Genomic DNA, 16,824 nt, shown 5'->3' on the forward strand with positions numbered 1-16,824 from the left:
CTGGAGCAGTTTGCTCCTGGGGGATGGACCCCGTGGTACGGAGCCGTGTGGGAGCAGTGCTTGAAGAGCTGCTGCCTGTGGGCAGCCCCTGGGGAGCAGGGGCAGAGATGCTTTGTAACCTTACTGTTGCTTGTAGACATGTCTCCAAGCAATCTTTGATTACTTTGGGTTATCATTGGCAAGTAAGGATGCCCTCATTGCCAGAAATTCCAGAAAACTTTCCTGGCCATCTCGATCCTGCTGACTAAAGCAACAGGTCCAGTTTCAAGCAGCAGGCTGGATTCACTTGTCAGTGTGTAGTGTGCCTAGCACTGCATTGTGCGCCAGTGTAGCTGTGTTCTGGGTTTGTTGGCACAAAAGCAATAACCATTTGGTTTTAATGAAAAAAGGAAAACAAGGCTGGCAAGGGAAGTGTTTTTGAGAGGTAGTGAACTATATTTTTATTTTTCTTTCTTCTAAACACAGGACATTTTAGCTAATTATGTTTTCCAAACATAATCAGAACAGTACATCCCAACTACAAAAGAAGGAATAAGTGAATTGAAAGAAGTTGGAGGAAATGCAGCATAATTAACAAGGGAAAACCATAATTCCTTCATTATTCCATGTATTGCTGTAATGCAGCAACAGGAAGAGACGCAAATTGCTTGCAAAACTGCTTCTTTACCCCTGCAATAGGTGACAAACCAAATCAGTAACTCTATGGATGGCAACTGTGTGGTTGCAATATTGATGACAAGATACAAAGTCACTTCAGATACACTGTTCAATATCCGTAGATCAGCTAAAGAAGAGTGATGGTAAGCAGGAGATTTGGGGAATGATCAGTGGGATGAAGGAAAGATGCACAGAAAGGAGATGCTTACTTTGGGTAATAAGAGCATAGGCAAGATGTGAACAAATGAGCTTTGGTGTTTCCTTCTCCCTTTTGGTCTTCTTTCCAAAATGACATGCATTTATTCCACTCATTCTTACAATGTATTCAGAGAGGGCTTCCAAGAGACATGACCTGTGCTTTTATTAAGGCACTGCCCCTGTCATGCTTTTTAAAACAAAGGGATTGTTTTAAAAACAGGGCATCCCTTCCAAAAAAGGGACTCAGAATTGCCTTGTGGTGTTGAGTAATGGGAGCTTAAAGGTTGCTCCTGTCTGTGGCTGTGGTGATGAGGAGCATATCCCTTAGCGCCTGCCTTGCATCCCTGCCCGGTGCAGTTACTCTTTCCTCTGTATGTTGTGTAAATACTCAGGAAGGGTTGTGCTGGGCTGTGTCCTTGCTGGCTGTATTTCAGGTGCTACATAGCTGAGCAGTCTCCGTTCCTTGTTGGAGCTCCCTGTAGTCATTTGTTGCCCAAAATAATCAGCATCATTTTTTCTTTCTCTGTAGAAAAGTTGATTGCATATCAACGGGAATTTCATGCTTTGAAGGAACGTCTTCGTATAGCTGAGCATCGGACTCTGCAACGCTCTTCGGAGCTGAATACTATCTTGGAGCAGTTCAGGCGTGCAGTAGCAGAAACAAATGGAAGTAAGAATGCACTGAATAATTTTTCAGGTACATACTGTGATTGAGCTTTTTTTTTAATAACTATGGACTATGAATATCTATTACTCTAGAATAAGAAATTAATACTGAGAAATCTGTGTGAAATTGTTCAGTGGTGCAAATAACAAAGCTATGTAATATGTTGTATCTGCTGGCTGGTTTTCTTTTTCCATTTTCTATTCTTAGCGAGCCGCCCACTCTTCATCTTTATAACTTTAGAGAATGAATACTGATTCCATGCTCAGTTTGGAACTTCTGGTTGCTTATTTAGCTTACTTGGACAATAACTTACCTCACTTTTTAAATAGAGCTTGAAGGGAAAAGTGAGCAAACAGTCTTTATGAAAAGGATGAACTTGAATGAATTAAAATATGTTTTAAAATAAAATGGATGATTAAAAAGCATACAGGCAACCTAAAGTATTGGTTGTGATTTGCAAAATGTACAGCTAATGGCCTTTTTAATAACTAGTCATTAAGTATTACATTTGTAAAGTCTTCTGTATTTTTTATCCATCTCTGAGGCTGATGCTATTAAGAGCTGTGTTTGGCAATATTAAAGAATGCCTTCACACTACTCATCAACTTATTAAAGTTAGCTTTTAAAATTATGTTCTAATTGCTTTAGTTTCTCTGATATTTCTAAATGGACAGTGAATAACAAATAAATATAAGCTTTCTGGCCAGAAGTCTGATTTGGTCATTTGCAGAAATGTCACTGTGTTGGCCTAGTGAGGGTAAGAAAAACAAAGATTTTTGCAAATCCAGAAGTTGGATAGAAGTTTTAAAATCTGTTGTCTAGTTGCATTTGTGCAATGGCTTGCCATCTTCTTTAACTTAAAAAAAATAATTTTTTTGAGAGCTATAATTGTAGGCCCTTAGTGCTGAGATTAATATTGTGCTGATATTAAGAAGAATTGCTCAGACACTAATGGCCTGTCCACCCTGAACTGTGTAGTTCCTTGGATCTCCAGGAATGGTATTCAGAAAGGTTACATTTGACATAGTCTGTGATTCTTGTCTTGCTCTTCTGTCTGTATCTTTCTGCTAAAGTAAACAACTATAGAGGAAGTTGTGTAAATTGGATTTACAATTGGATTTACAATGTGGTATTACCACATGCATTTCTAAAAAAATGAATTAGTTTGCTTATGTGCATGGTAGTCATAGAGAATTATTCTCTTCTGATGCAGTTGAAGTTACTGATTCACATTTTTAACATTTTACCATCTCTGGATCCAAACTGCCTGTGGATCATCCTTTTTTTTTTTCATGTGGAACTGTGATTGGGAGTCAGCTGAAGTCTGAATTCCCGAGCTTTGTCCTCACAATTTAGGATTAGATAGACTTTACTAAGTTTAATGTACTTAAGTATACAAAATACTTTGTACTAGTTGCTGTCTTTGAATCTGGAAGAATTCTGGATTGTTTTATGTAAATCATTATTCATCCATACAAAGAGGGTCATATTCTGAGGGACTTCTAGGCTCTTTTTTTTTTTTTTTTTTTTTTTCAGTTGAAACTAAAGGAAATGTTAGCAAAAAATGAGAACTTGTATTGGAATCTATCAAAATTAGCATCTCTACTTGTGGCATCTATTTTCAAAGCATTTTTCAAGATCAAAGTGCTATGATTTGTTTCATTGCCCCTTCCCCCCTTTAAAACAAACAAACAAACAAAAAAACAAAACTCACCACAACCCAAACAAACAAATCCTCCTAGCAAACCAAAAGACAACGAGCAGGCAACCCTTCTGTTTTTGTTGTAGTTATGCTCAGAATTTGAGAGGGGTGACATTTATGGAATTACTTTAGGCACTTCTGCGCAAGTCAGATTTTCTTGGAAACCTTGAGTCCAGTTTCTCACTTAACTTATGAACCTTACGATACTAAGTTTTTAAAGGCCCATGTGCTATCATATCATATTGTGTGCTTGCTTGAAATGAGAGCTGTTTTCACACTTGATGGAAGAAAATTAACACATAAGAAACTGTTATTTGCAACTCTATGAGAACCACTTGGGTATCCTGAGAGGCAGTATTCTCCAGAGAAAGCAAGAAATATTTTAAATAATCTAGTGGAATAAATTAAATTCACACCAGTGTATGCTTTATTGCAGAAATGTATTGCAAAATCTTGATTATATATTTAATGTTAATTTTGTGTCTGTATGGACAATCTATCTAATATGTGTTTAGAGTTTTGAAAAATGAATTATTTGCAGTAGCATTTCTACATGGTGATGATTCTATAGGTGTATGTCAAAAATAATCTAGGTAAACAGACCTCCCATTTTGATCTGCTGGAGAAAACAAACTAACAAAACACTAAATAAATTGAGCATTCTTTACTTTTGTGATTAGACACTGCAAGTCTTGTGTGATGAGGTGAGTATGAACTGTATCTGAAGGAAACTAATCTTGACCATTGCTTACATTAAAATTTAAAATGAGAAAAGATTTCCTTTGTACACAAGACACAGTGCCTCAGTAAAATGGATCATTTCTTCCTTTTTTTTCCAGTTAAGATCAAGCTGTGAATCTTAGATGATTTACCACTGCATAAAACTTTTTATTGTTTCTTTTTCTGCATGACTGACTTCATGTGTGTTTGCAGATGAGACACTGAAATTGTTAAAAGAACTAACAAGTAAAAAATCTCTTCAAGTGCCAAATATCTATTACCATTTGCCTCATTTGTTGAAAAATGAAGGAAGCCTTCAACCTTCTGTGCAGGTTGGCCTTGGAAGGACAGGAGGTAAGCTGATATAGTGTTTGTTTTATGTTTTCTATCTGGAGGAATTTCTAGTTCTTGTAATACAACATACGGCGTTGCTTAGTAGATCAAGGACATCTCATTTAACTTGTGTGATATTGCTATCTCTCAGAATTCACACTGAATCCAGGATGAAAGGAGTTCGGCTTCAGTTTTGCTCTTTTCTGCATAATCTCAGTCACGCCCCACCCCATGTTAAGCTCCGCATTAAGAAGCATTTAGTTTGGGTGAATTTTTGTAACTGAGTAAAAGAGAACAAAGCACAAAAGTGTTACAGTTTCTGAACTGCTAATGGACATACCCCTTGGGCTTTTTCAGATTTGTGTGATAACCATGCATAGATATAATTATTTTAGAGTTGGTCATGAATTAAAGTATAATTTGGAGTTGGACACACTAAGATATTCAGACAAAATTGCGTCAATAAAATGTGGACATTGGTTGGAGGGGAAGAAATAAATATTGTGCTGCAATGCCATTGATCCCCTTTTCTTTTTAATCCTCCCAGATTCTGAGCTTTGGTCATTAGGATAGCTCCACTGAATCCCACTCTTATAGCTCTAGAAAATAGTTAGGCTGAAGCCAAACCAAGCTGGCGTACCTCAAAGCACATGTATGTGTTTCCAAGCACGAAGGCCCCACCAGTGAATCCACAGGCATGCCTCTGTGTCAAGTGTGTGGGCTCAAGCCATGAGGTTATTTTTCTGACTACAAACACCATTTGTTTCAAAGTTGTTAATTAGGAAGGCAAATGTTCATACTCCTTTATTGTTTTAAGTGAAGCCTGTATTATATTCCACTAGGAATATATGACAGAAGTTTGAAGTTAGAAAACAGAAACTGGAGTTTCTGTTAGTCTCCCTAAAAAGAGGGAGAAAATTGAGTCTAATTTATTTTCCTGTCTTCTCCTTTCATGATCATGATGCTTTTTGAGTGTTTGTTTTATAAGATCAGAACTCACTGATGTATAGTTGCTAGGTGAAGCAGGTGCTGTGAGTAAGGATAAACAAAATTTTTAATAGTTGTTTGATTTTATATATTTATGATCTGGTAAATCATTTCACACAGATGGCTCAGAGCACTGACTTCCTGGGGGCTGGTCTATCCTTTTACTGTGTTCCTGTTGATACCTGCTGTGTTTGCAGGAGGTTGCCAGCCCTGTGTGCAGAGTGGGGTGAGGAAGAAAGAAGACTACGGTGAAATTTAAGGAACCTAGGAGTTGAATGGCCATCTGAAAGATGGGGTTAATAGCATTGTATTATGGGCCAGAGTGCTTTGCATCTGAGGTACTTTTAACAGGGATGAGAGGTTTGAGTATGGAATTCTTGGGTTATCCTGATGACCTGAGCTTGTTTTTCTGGAAGAACCAAAATCTCATGCAAGGGAAGTAAGAGTTCACCAGTACAACTTTAAAAGGCTTCTGAGGAGTTAAAAATAAATACTTGAGTTGTGAAGAATGATTGTGCCAGCTTGAAAATAAAACTAGGTTAGGGAGGTTAATCATTCTGTGAGTCGTGGTGCAGCCTTACCTGATTAATATCATGGTTGTTGATTATTACCTCTGCAATAGCCTGGCATGTCTAGGATTACTTTTTTTTTTTTTTTTTGTTTGCGATGTGTGTGCTCTGAGCATTGGTGGTGATTATGTTAATCACGTTCCTGTTGATGGGTGTTATATTTTTAAACTATTTTAAATTACTGCTATCTCAATCTTTTAACTCTTTGCGTTTCTTAAGTAATGCTTTATTATGAGACGAGCTTTTTGCTTTTTCATTCTTGTGTATGAAATTACTGAAAGTAAGTTTCTGTTTTTATTTGATTTCAGTTTCCATTGTAATGGGAATACCTACAGTGAAACGAAAAGTCAAGTCTTATCTTACAGAAACTCTCCACTCCCTTATTGATAAGCTGTCCCCTGAAGAAAAACTGGATTGTGTTATGGTTGTCTTTATAGGAGAGGTAATCACATAAATATTTTTATATGCTTTCTAACCTGCCTTTAATCATGAGTGTTCCTTTCAGGAATTGATGAGGACCTTCTTTTTCTTTGCAATACAGACAGATGACTGTCTATGCCTCCATCTCCTTTACATTTAAGGAAAAGTCTTGTTTCTCTGAAATAAACAATTCTGGAGAGCCCAACCTTTTCTATTTATGAAGTGAGCATGGATTTGGTGGACTGCTCATTTTGCACGTCTTCTGATGTTTTATATAATGATTAATATGTCCTAATTATCTTATTCCTTCAATATCAGCATAGTGGCTAAGGGTCTATGGTATGGTAGGGAGTTTTTTTCCCTTTGTCTTCGTGCTCCTTTTTAGTCAGTCCTTCCTCGGGTTGGTGCTGCAGCTGGGGAAGTTGGGTACAGACTGTTACTGATTTTATTTTTGGACTTCCTGGACATTAAAAGTCCAGACCTTTTAGATGGACTAATTCAAACAGTTTTCATTTGGACTGTTTGGTCAGTTTGACTCTTGATTTAGCTGAAAGCTTAAGGAAAATGATAGACTGCTTTCAGAAGTAATCTTGCTGGCTGCTGAGTGTTGTATATATTTATTTTTTCTTAAGAGTCTGGCATGGAATGGGGGATTTTTTTTATATATGTTTGACCTTCAGCCATCTAACCATGTAGTGCTCTGTTCAATCAGTGTTTTGTGAATCCCACAGAGGAAAATTTGAGTCCTCTAGTTATAACTGTGAACACCATTTTAATCTTGTGAGCTAGTGTCTTTTCAGCGATGATTAAGTGAGAAAACAGTGTGCTAATACATCTAGTTCTATTAGCAACAGATTTTAAACCTTTATTTTAGAAGTTTATAAACTCTTTTGCTGTACCTGAGACTGACCCTTACAGTCTTCTAATATAAATCGCTCTGGCTTGTTTTTTTTCTGACAGTGAGTCACTCAAAAACCATCAGTCTAATAGGTAATGTTTTTCTGCAGAAAATGCTCTTAAAACATCTCTTGGTTGAGAGTATCAAGTGATCAGAATTCATTTAGGAATTACTGGAGCAATGGCTTTCCTTCTGTGTACTGTTCGGAATAATTTCATTGCATAAAATTATTGCATAATTTTATTTAAGGTTTAAAACTTTTAAACCTTGAAAGTTTCATGTTGTTTTGCTTAAGGAGGTCTGAGTTGTGAAGACTGTGTGTTAGCATTGGATTCTCAGTCTTCTACAAATCTTAGAGTAGGAGTGAAGAGAATCCATACCCCAACCCCAAATGAACAAGTTTCCTTGTAACCTTAGACAAACCATGTAGGTATACTTGAGTTTTCCGTAGACTTCTGTGTTTTACTGTAGAGTGGGACCCTCTGCATCTTTTGGAGATGGCTGTTTGATGTGCTTACTCCCATGTCTGCTATGGGCATAGCAAGCCATGAATGTTTGGGAAAATCCAAAGAGCCTAGGTTTGGATTCTTGTCCCCTTATAACCTTTCCCTAGCTTTGCATTTCTTTTTCCATCCAATTTCTCCATCCGATTTTGTCTCCTTTGCTTTTCTATTCCTTTTACCATGCTTTATATTTCCTTAAGTTCAATATCTCATAGTTTGTTCTGTAATTGCTACAGGAAACTCTTTCAGTGAATAATATGGTAAATACTTTATCCTGAACTGTGCTATGTTTTTTTTTTCTGGGTTGTGCTGTATTTTTCAGCTTCCTTTTGCAAGATGGATTGTGTAGGTTTAATAAGCATTTTCTCTGGCTACTTGAAGGAAAATCTGTTCCCTTCATGGACTTCTGTTTGTTCTTAAACAAAAGGAAGGGCTTTTTCTCTTAAAATAGCTTTGACTGTGGGGTTTCCTAGTCTAAAATGTGTTAGACTGTTATTAGCATTAACGGTTGCATTAATGTAGGCTATTCAAAAATACATTATGGCTTTGATCAACCATGCCTCTATTAAAGATGGTGGCAAAAGCTTCTGAAAAATGGTATGGCCTCTGCTGAACATTTGTGCAGCTCAAATACAACAAGAAATGGTTCGTAGTATGAGGTTAAGTAATTTTACTAATAATTTTAAAACTACTATTTGTGGTTTCTGTATAAGCTATACAGAATATAAGCTATTCCACCACCAACAACAACGAAAAAGTAAGAGTTTACAAAATTATTTTTCCAAGAGAACTACGTGAAAAGTGGTATTTTGGAAGGATTACACGAGGATTTTCTTGCTGACTCAAACTGAGAAATTGAATTGACTGTGTGTAATAAGCATTGCTGGGAGACAGTCATAAACGACAGTTTCTTTGCGCTAAGCACCCTAAAACTTCTTTAATGATTAATTTCTTTCTTTTAGCAGTTCTATCTCACTTCTTTCTCACAAAATTGACTTTTCTGGAACCCAACTTGAAAATTACAGCTAATGGCCTTCTGCAAACAGCATGAACAGTATAAACAGATAAGCTAGTAAATATAGGTGCACTATGGTTGCTAAATAAAGAGATCTGCATATTCATTTACTGTATGGATATTTCTCAGTAATGTGATCATACACAGTAAATTTCCATACTGAAAGTTCAAGGAATTCTAAAATATCTCGGTTGATGTGATACCTAATCCCCAATTTAAATAATTACTAGAATTGCTTGACAGTAAACTGTGCAATTGTCCCAGTAACTGACATATGTCTGTGTTCTCCAATTTGTTAAAATAATTTTATTGCAGAATAATTTGCAGGGATTAATTAGGATGACTAATAAATAGGCATGAATCATTATATGTCTATACTTAAAATCTTTTTATTCCCCTTGACTGTGTAGTTAGCTCAGATGCTCCTCAGATGATTTAAACAAACGATTCATCTCTCACCAAACTGGTTTGCATGAAAACCTCCTTTCTGAAGAAACTATAGGCTCTGGGTTTAAGGAACTGTGAACTCCACATGAAAATGACTGTCCAGTTTTTTATTATTATTATTATTTTTCATAGGGATTGCAAATAACAAGGGAAACAAGGTTTTGAAATACTTTACATAATAGTGGAACAACAGACATAAATATGTATGAGAGAAATTAAAATATTTTTCTGGTATCCAAACAAGATATTTTTTCATATGAGATCTCATTTACCACAAAGAAAGTGCATCTTAGACTTGTTCTAAATTTATCACAAATTATTGTCAGTCCACTTCATTAATCAGTGACTGTGCTTAGCACAGCCTTTTGTACAAACAGTAATCAATGTATATTGGAAAGACCACAAGTCCTTGATTTGACCAAGAATATCAAAAAGGCAAATCATTTCAGAAAGAATCAGAAGACACTCAGAGCTATGCAAAAGGATTTTGCTAATATTGCATAGTACTGATTACATCTGATTGGGCAGTAATTGTCCAGCCATTTGCTCTTGGAGCACCAGTCTGTGTGCTACGCTTTCTCACACATTGCTTATTAAGTCTTAGACTGTTGTTTCACATGTAATCCTAGCATAAACATACACATGTATACGTATGTATGAATGTGTATATATTAAATAAATTAAAGCTAAACAAGGCTGTTTTGCTAAATAATTTAATCATCACCTGGTAATTTTAAGGGCCTGCACAGGTGGTAACCTTTGTTTTGGATTTAAAACCAGTCAAGATGACCGCAGTTTCTAGTTATAATGTTAGCTCTTGTAACTAGAGGGCAGGTTTGTATACCAGTTATAAGTACCTATGTAAACTGCTGCTGTGTTCTCAGCATCTTTAGCATCTGAAGAGTGTGGAGTGTTGATACTGGGCATCATCACAGGACTTTACATTCCTCTTGTCATGGTAATGGCTAGCAAAGTTTCACATGGGATATATAAAACATTTCTTAGATGTCAGAGAAAAATTTTGACAGGAGCTTGAAACCTGCCATGGACCCGAGACAAACTTAGAGTCTCAACAGAAAGATGAAATTGTGCTTTTTTCTCAAGCTCTAGGTTTGAATGACTGAGATACTTCTCTTTAAGGTACCTTTTGAGATGCTCCAGGGCCACAGTAACTATCTAATGTTTCTCATAAGGGAACATCACTGTTCTCACCAGTAACATCGAGAGCATCCATTTGTGAGATGAAAAGTAGCAGTAATAGTCTGAGTTCAGAAGCCTTACAGGTGACTTTGTACCTGGATGATTGACTGAATTAACACTGTATTAATAAGCAAGTTTAGGACAATGTTCTCAAATTTTACTACTGTGGTCTGCCTTGGCCTAAAGACAATGAGGACAAATTTCTTCTGACCTCCAAGTAAATGACACAGTTCGTTGAAGTGTGCTTTTGATTGTACACAATTGCTACCTACGTTTGACTGGAAAAAATAGACCTTCTAGACCTTTTCAATGATTTACAGGCTCACCCAAGGACACGCAAAGATTTCCCCAGGTTTCCAGGCCACATGTTCTGCTTTCTTTCAGACTCTACAAAGGCGGCTTTGTCTGTAATACATTACAAAGTTAGTTGAAAGCTATATGATGTTAACATGACTTCCACCTAAATGTGCTGTTTTGAGTTGTCCCTTGACTTTTTATTCTGGCTATCCTTCTTAAAATCTGAACTTGCTCTCTGATGTGGTGCTGTGGTTCACAGCACAACACCTAGGGACTGGTGCCTTCATGATTGAGGAGGTGGCATGCAGGATACAAGGGTAGGGACAAATGAGAGTGGAGTGATAGAAGAATAAACTTGTATTTCTGCTATTGCTGTGAAAGGCTTCGCATTGTGAAACCCTGTCCACTAGACTTTTTTTTTTTCTTTGTACCTTGTTCTCCTTGTTCCCGTGTTTAACTTGAAACTGCTGCTTCAGATCTGAAAGCAGAAACTGTATTCCTGAAATAATCTTTTTCAGCTGTATTGGTTGAACTTTAGCAGATATTGTTACCTTTTTCCACAGGCTTTGTTTATATCCTTACACTGTTGAAACCACTGGAAACCACTGCTGCACTTCTAGTCCTTAGGGCTTTTTCACTGCATAAATCTTCAAAAACATGTCTAAATGCTATTTTAGTGGATGATTTTTCCTAGGTGAAGTTTAAGGTCTTGTATATAGGTAATTATATTCATATGTACTTTCACCATTTCAAGTCAAACACAGGTTTACTTTGCCTTTTCTGGAAGTTGTTCAGTTTTGCATTGCTTGTTATTTAAATTACATTGTAAAAATATTCCACCCGTATTCTACAAGGATGGTGAAAGATCAGATAAAATTGTTGAAATGCATAAGCAATTAAATTACTAATTTCTTTTTTTTGGGGGGAGGGTGGGGTGGAGGGTGTTGTTTCTTGAATAAGTTAAGACTGATTTATAGTAGCTAATCATTTAAGAATTAAGATCTGGGCAAGCTGACAGACGAGATAAACCACATTGTTTAGAAGGTCCTGTACAGTTGCTGTCTCAATTCTTCACTGCTTTCCCTGCAGCTTCCCTTCCTGAATTTATAGTATTTTGATAGTTTTAGTGCCATCTTTTGTCTATTGGTGCTTCTCTTCCTAAAACCAACTCTTAATGACAACTTAAATAGAAATTTAATCTGAACAGATGTTTAGTCTGCTGAGGGAATATCCAACAGGCTAACAAAGATTGGAAGGGACCTCTGGAGATCATCTAGTCCAAGCCCCCTCCCCTGCTCAAAACAGGGTCAGCTGCACTAAACCTGTGCATTTTGCAGAGCATTTCAACTTGCATCTTGAAAATTACAGCTTGTTAAAAAAGTTAAGCTTCCAGAACAAGAAAATCATAGAATCACAGAATGGTTTGGGTTGGAAGGGACCTTTAATGACAGACTAATTCCAACCCCCCTGCCGTGGGCAGGGCATCTTCTACTAGATCAGGTTGCTCAACTGCACTGCTTGTACATGGTATCGTAACATTCCATCATTTCACCTGCTTTTTGTGTGTGGGGGTTGTTTTTTTTCTACTCCACATGGAGATATGTAATACAAAAATGAAGTGCTCATCAGCCGAGTGTCAATGTTGATGCATACAGTTTAAGTTTGTATAGCAGCTGCTATTTTGTAGTGCTTTATTTTGCCAAAGTCCAGTGTTGAGCACTTCTGCTCACTTGTGGTGGGAACGTCATGGAAACTGGGATAAGACTAGTGTTCAGTGGCAAACTATGAAAAACTTATAATTTAAGTGACGTCTCCAGTAAGTGTAGAGAAGCGTTTTCGGGAAAGAGTTGGACAGAAAATAAAATGGGAGAAGAATCCCATGCTTTGCAATGGAATGTAGTTGCCTGAAATTCATTTCAACGTTTTTGCTTCTTCTGCCTTTACCATGTCTTGTTCATTCAGTGGTTTGATGCAAAACATCTGTGCACTTACTGTGCCTGTGCATCAACCAAGCTCCAGTCCTGTTTGGACTCACTGTTACTGCTTGTTTAGATTTTATATACATATATGTGGGTTTGAACTAAGTCTCTGTTTGTTGTGGTAGGGATGCAATCTGGATGCCTCTAAATGAAATTAAGAGGCAAAATCTGAAATGAAGACAACATTTTTTATAGAGTGTGTAGCTAAATTGTGAGTGTTTTTGCTACTGGATATCATGAAATACAAGTGAGTAAAAAGGTTCTGGAAGGCATTAAGCAAATTCACAGAGAACAGACACAGGAGGAGTTATTGCATCTAATTATATGGATGCTACTCAGGCCTTGCAATTATAAATTGTTAATTGCTGAGAACTGGGAGGTGTATGCAAGGAAGAAAGATTTGTTCTGTACATACCCTGTTAATTACTTTTTTTTTTTTTTTTCCTGAGCATCTACTGCTGGCTAAGATAGCACATAACTTTTGGTGCAGATAGACCTTTGTTCCGTACTGCCATGGTTTTCCTGACATTTTGAGAAGGAGTTCCCCTTCTCTATGCTTGAAGGTATTAAATGGATAGGTTTTAACAATATGAAAGAGTTGGTTCTTAAAATTAGAAATCTTTTCCTCTGACAGTTGGTTAGCCATTAAGGAGAGCATTCTAGCCCCTTGTTTTCTCTGCTAGCTAATATATTCTACTGCTTTGCTATGTGCATCCTCACTCATAAAATCAATAAAAAAAAAATTGGACTTTTGTTCACTGCTGCTGCGGTTCTTTGTGCGTTTGTTATGAATAACAGTGTTTGTTCAGACAAACCTTAGAATAATTGCAAACTTGAAATATGGCCTCGCATAAAGTAGAGAAGGTACTTTAAACAATTGTAGAGCAGCATCTTAAAAAAACAGGAAATTTGAGAAAGACACCGACACTCTGAAACTTTTTTTCCACAATGCACTCCAGGTTTTCTTGTAGAGAGATTCATCAAAGCGCTGTGTGTGTCTGTCATCAAAATAGCTGATATATGAGTTAAACCTTAGATGTTGCCAGTTCGGGCTTATGAAACACCATAGACTTCATAAGCTAAAATCTTTTTTTTTTCCTGCTGAAAGGTTAGGTAGGCTCAAGGGAATACTGGCAAGGTACATGGAAAAGGGGTCTACCAAGGAATATTAAGTATACAAAATCACACGTGTCTCAGGAAGTAACCTGAACTGAAGGCAGTCAGAGCATGGATGGAAGCAGGAGGAAGCACTGTGTGTGCTTGTCCTGTTTGTACTCTTTTCTATGTATCCATTTTTGGCTGATGCTGATGTTGGAAGCAAGATGCTGAGCTGGGCGAATCCTTGGTCTTGATCTAGTATGAATGCAAAAAGGAGGATGTCTCGTGCCACGTGTTCTTGCTTTCTCTGAGATCAATAATTTCCTATGACTAGGAAGAAAGAATGGGCAGGAAAGATTTGAACTGCTGATGTTTGAAATAACCACTCCTCTTTACGCCTTTCATTAGTCCTCAGAGATCTACTTAACAAGACAAACTTGTTTTTGAAGCTCCACGATTCATTGATAAGATGCATCCTTTTGGCTGGCAGTGTTAACTCTTTGGCTGTGGACTATCACAATTTGGCATCTTTAAGGGGATTCGTTCTTGAAATGTTAATTTTTGCTTCTTTTTTTCTCTGGTTCCAAACTCCTAGGGATTATTTCATCTTCAACCTTAAAAGTTTTGCGAAGGAGTGTTGACGCCTTCTAATTTAGCAGACAAAAGCATTCGTTGTTGTTTTCTTACAGGTTGTGCTGCTTTGATTGGGATCACCAGTGACATTTCCTTTCAATAGATGCAAATAGCTCTGACACCACGAGCCAGGTTCTTCATAGCTATTCCAAGGTCAAACTGGTATCTACCAGACGATCTTCAATGCAAGCCTGAAGAACAGTTACACTTTCTTTCATGGATGATTTCCTTTTAATTAATCAGGGTTTGTCTTCTCTTTAAGGTTCTTGGAGAAGACAAGGTCTCCTTTATACTATCTGTTGTTCATACTTGTTTGCAGCAGTCTCATGTCCCGTAGGTCGATAAAGAGGACCATAGGTCTTACTTTATCAGGCAGTAAATGCCTTCTTCCTCAAAAGTGGATCTCAGTCAATAATAGATTTTTCCATCACTCTTCAGTTACTGGCTGAATTTATTGATAGTGCTTGGAAGATCCTTAGGCTAGAGCAATTCTCTGACTGTTCCAGATATCCTGCCATTACTGCACTATGAAGTCTTCTCTGTAGTTAACTCTTCCCTTGGGTATTGCGACAGATTGATCAAATTAATTGGACGCGCTCATATTTATTTCATTAGGTTGTGTGAAATAACTTCCGAGTGCCACCGTCCTGGCACCTGTCCACAGCTAAAGGGCGTTGGCAAAGGTCCCGTTTAGCGTTAGGCTGGGTAATGAGGAGAGGTGGTCGCCTCTGGAGGTTTTGACGTGGAAGGATGGCGCGCAGCCTGCTGTCCTCAGGGGAGAGTTTGGTGTTGAAACCCTGCTTCCGAATCTCAAATGCTGCTGGTAGATAAAAATACGCTTATTTAGACATAATGGCAGGATATCAAGTTGGTAATGCATTTGCTCACATGAAAAATGGCATCAGCTATTTCAATCTCGATGTTCTTTTTCATCGAATATTGAATTCAGTACGACATTGAAAGTCTACAGGCCACATCACTTTAACGTGAAGCTGTTGTGATCCCAGTTCAGACTGGGAAATTGCCAACCTGGTGTGTGAGAGAGACGCACACACAGAGAAATAGTTGGAAGTAGGGAAAGAACTCTTATTCCAAACTCTCTAATCTTTCTGGATGTGGTCTATTTTGTATTAAGGAAGTCAGCTTTTAAAAGCACTGTAAAACAGGACAAGGCTATGTTCATTTTAAGGAGAGTTACAGTGAGGCAGGGGATTCTGACTAAATGTATGCTTCCAGTTAGGATAAAATACTGCTTGTATTTTAATATCTGCAATACTGGATAGAGACTAGCTGTGCTTTTGGTGACTATTCATTTAAAAACAAAACGAAAAACCCCACAACCTGTTTTCCTACGTAATTACATTACAGACAGTTTAACAAGTATTTGACTTATTAGTACTAGACTGAGTAACTGGAGTTTGGAATGTCAACTAAAAATTCAGATTGTTTCTTTTTCCTATGTTGACTAAACAACATTTTTTAATGTTTAAAAATAAATACATTTTTTTTAAAAAGGAAAAGATAGAAATAATGATCATTGAATTATCATTACGTATTGATTTGCAGCTATTAAATCACAACAGAAGAAGTTGTCTTAGACTCCATTCTTGTAGAGAACTGTGCCTGAACAATCCATATGTGTAATTAAAGACTCAGTGATATGTGAAGGTCCATATGGGTCTGTGAGTCTGCTTGGGTCGAACTCATTATGGGACAAGTTTTAAATTGCTAACACCTTAACTGCTTATTAGGATTTCTGTCCTGCGAAGCACTAGGAATAGTGCTTACAAAGGAAATACGTATGGGAAAAAAAAAAAGCATGACGAATGCTTTCAACTCGCTTCTTCATACAGTGTTTGCAACCTGCTTTTGGAAGAAACCCACTGCTGTCCTTTTTGAAAATGTGTGTGTCACTGGCATTATGTTGGGTTTTATAAAAAGTAAATCTTTAAAAATAGGAATGGTGATTTCTAAGATCAAAGGGTAAGAACCTTTATCAAACAAGATTAGTGGTTCCATAGAAATGCTTGGGAAGGATTTATTCTCGGTGTGTATAATCCTTTAATGATAATCTGCATTACAAATTCATCAGAAAGATAGTATGAACTGTTCCTTTGTTTCCAGCATTTCAAAGGCAGCTGTTTCTGCAGAAACCTCATGAGCTACCAGAATCTATGTTGATTTACAGACTGTAACTTTTCTTTTATATACTGATAAATAATATGTCAAATTATTAGATTAGTAAGTACAGCAAAGAGTAGTTTTTCTTAGTCTAGTTTATGAATTCAAAACCTCTCCTTTCCTGCATGTGTATGACCAACTTAGTAGGTTGCATAAGAAGCCAGTTCTGGCAAATTAGGTGATGTATACTCTTCCTGAATGTCAGAATTATTTTTTTTAACCAACAAGTAATTTTTTAGAATATTTGCATCTTAAGAACCAGGTGATTTATCAAATTAATAGTCCTTCAAGTTCAGTCTCTGATGCAAAAATGCAGCCCT

At 37.1% G+C, this 16,824-nt stretch overlaps 1 protein-coding gene across 3 annotated transcripts in view; it reads left to right on the plus strand.

Moving 5' to 3' along the window:
* Positions 1-16,824, plus strand: part of MGAT4A (alpha-1,3-mannosyl-glycoprotein 4-beta-N-acetylglucosaminyltransferase A) — a 73,953-nt gene that overhangs the window by 24,523 nt on the left and 32,606 nt on the right. For all 3 annotated transcript variants that reach the window (XM_084519658.1, XM_084519660.1, XM_084519659.1), the window contains exons 3-5: positions 1,385-1,552; positions 4,158-4,298; positions 6,142-6,275. In XM_084519658.1, the coding sequence (XP_084375784.1) occupies positions 1,385-1,552; positions 4,158-4,298; positions 6,142-6,275 (443 nt within the window). The remainder of the gene's footprint in view (positions 1-1,384; positions 1,553-4,157; positions 4,299-6,141; positions 6,276-16,824) is intronic.

The sequence above is a fragment of the Aythya ferina genome (genome assembly GCF_964211825.1).
Source record: "Aythya ferina genome assembly, chromosome: 1".
Classification (NCBI taxonomy): Eukaryota; Metazoa; Chordata; class Aves; order Anseriformes; family Anatidae; genus Aythya; species Aythya ferina.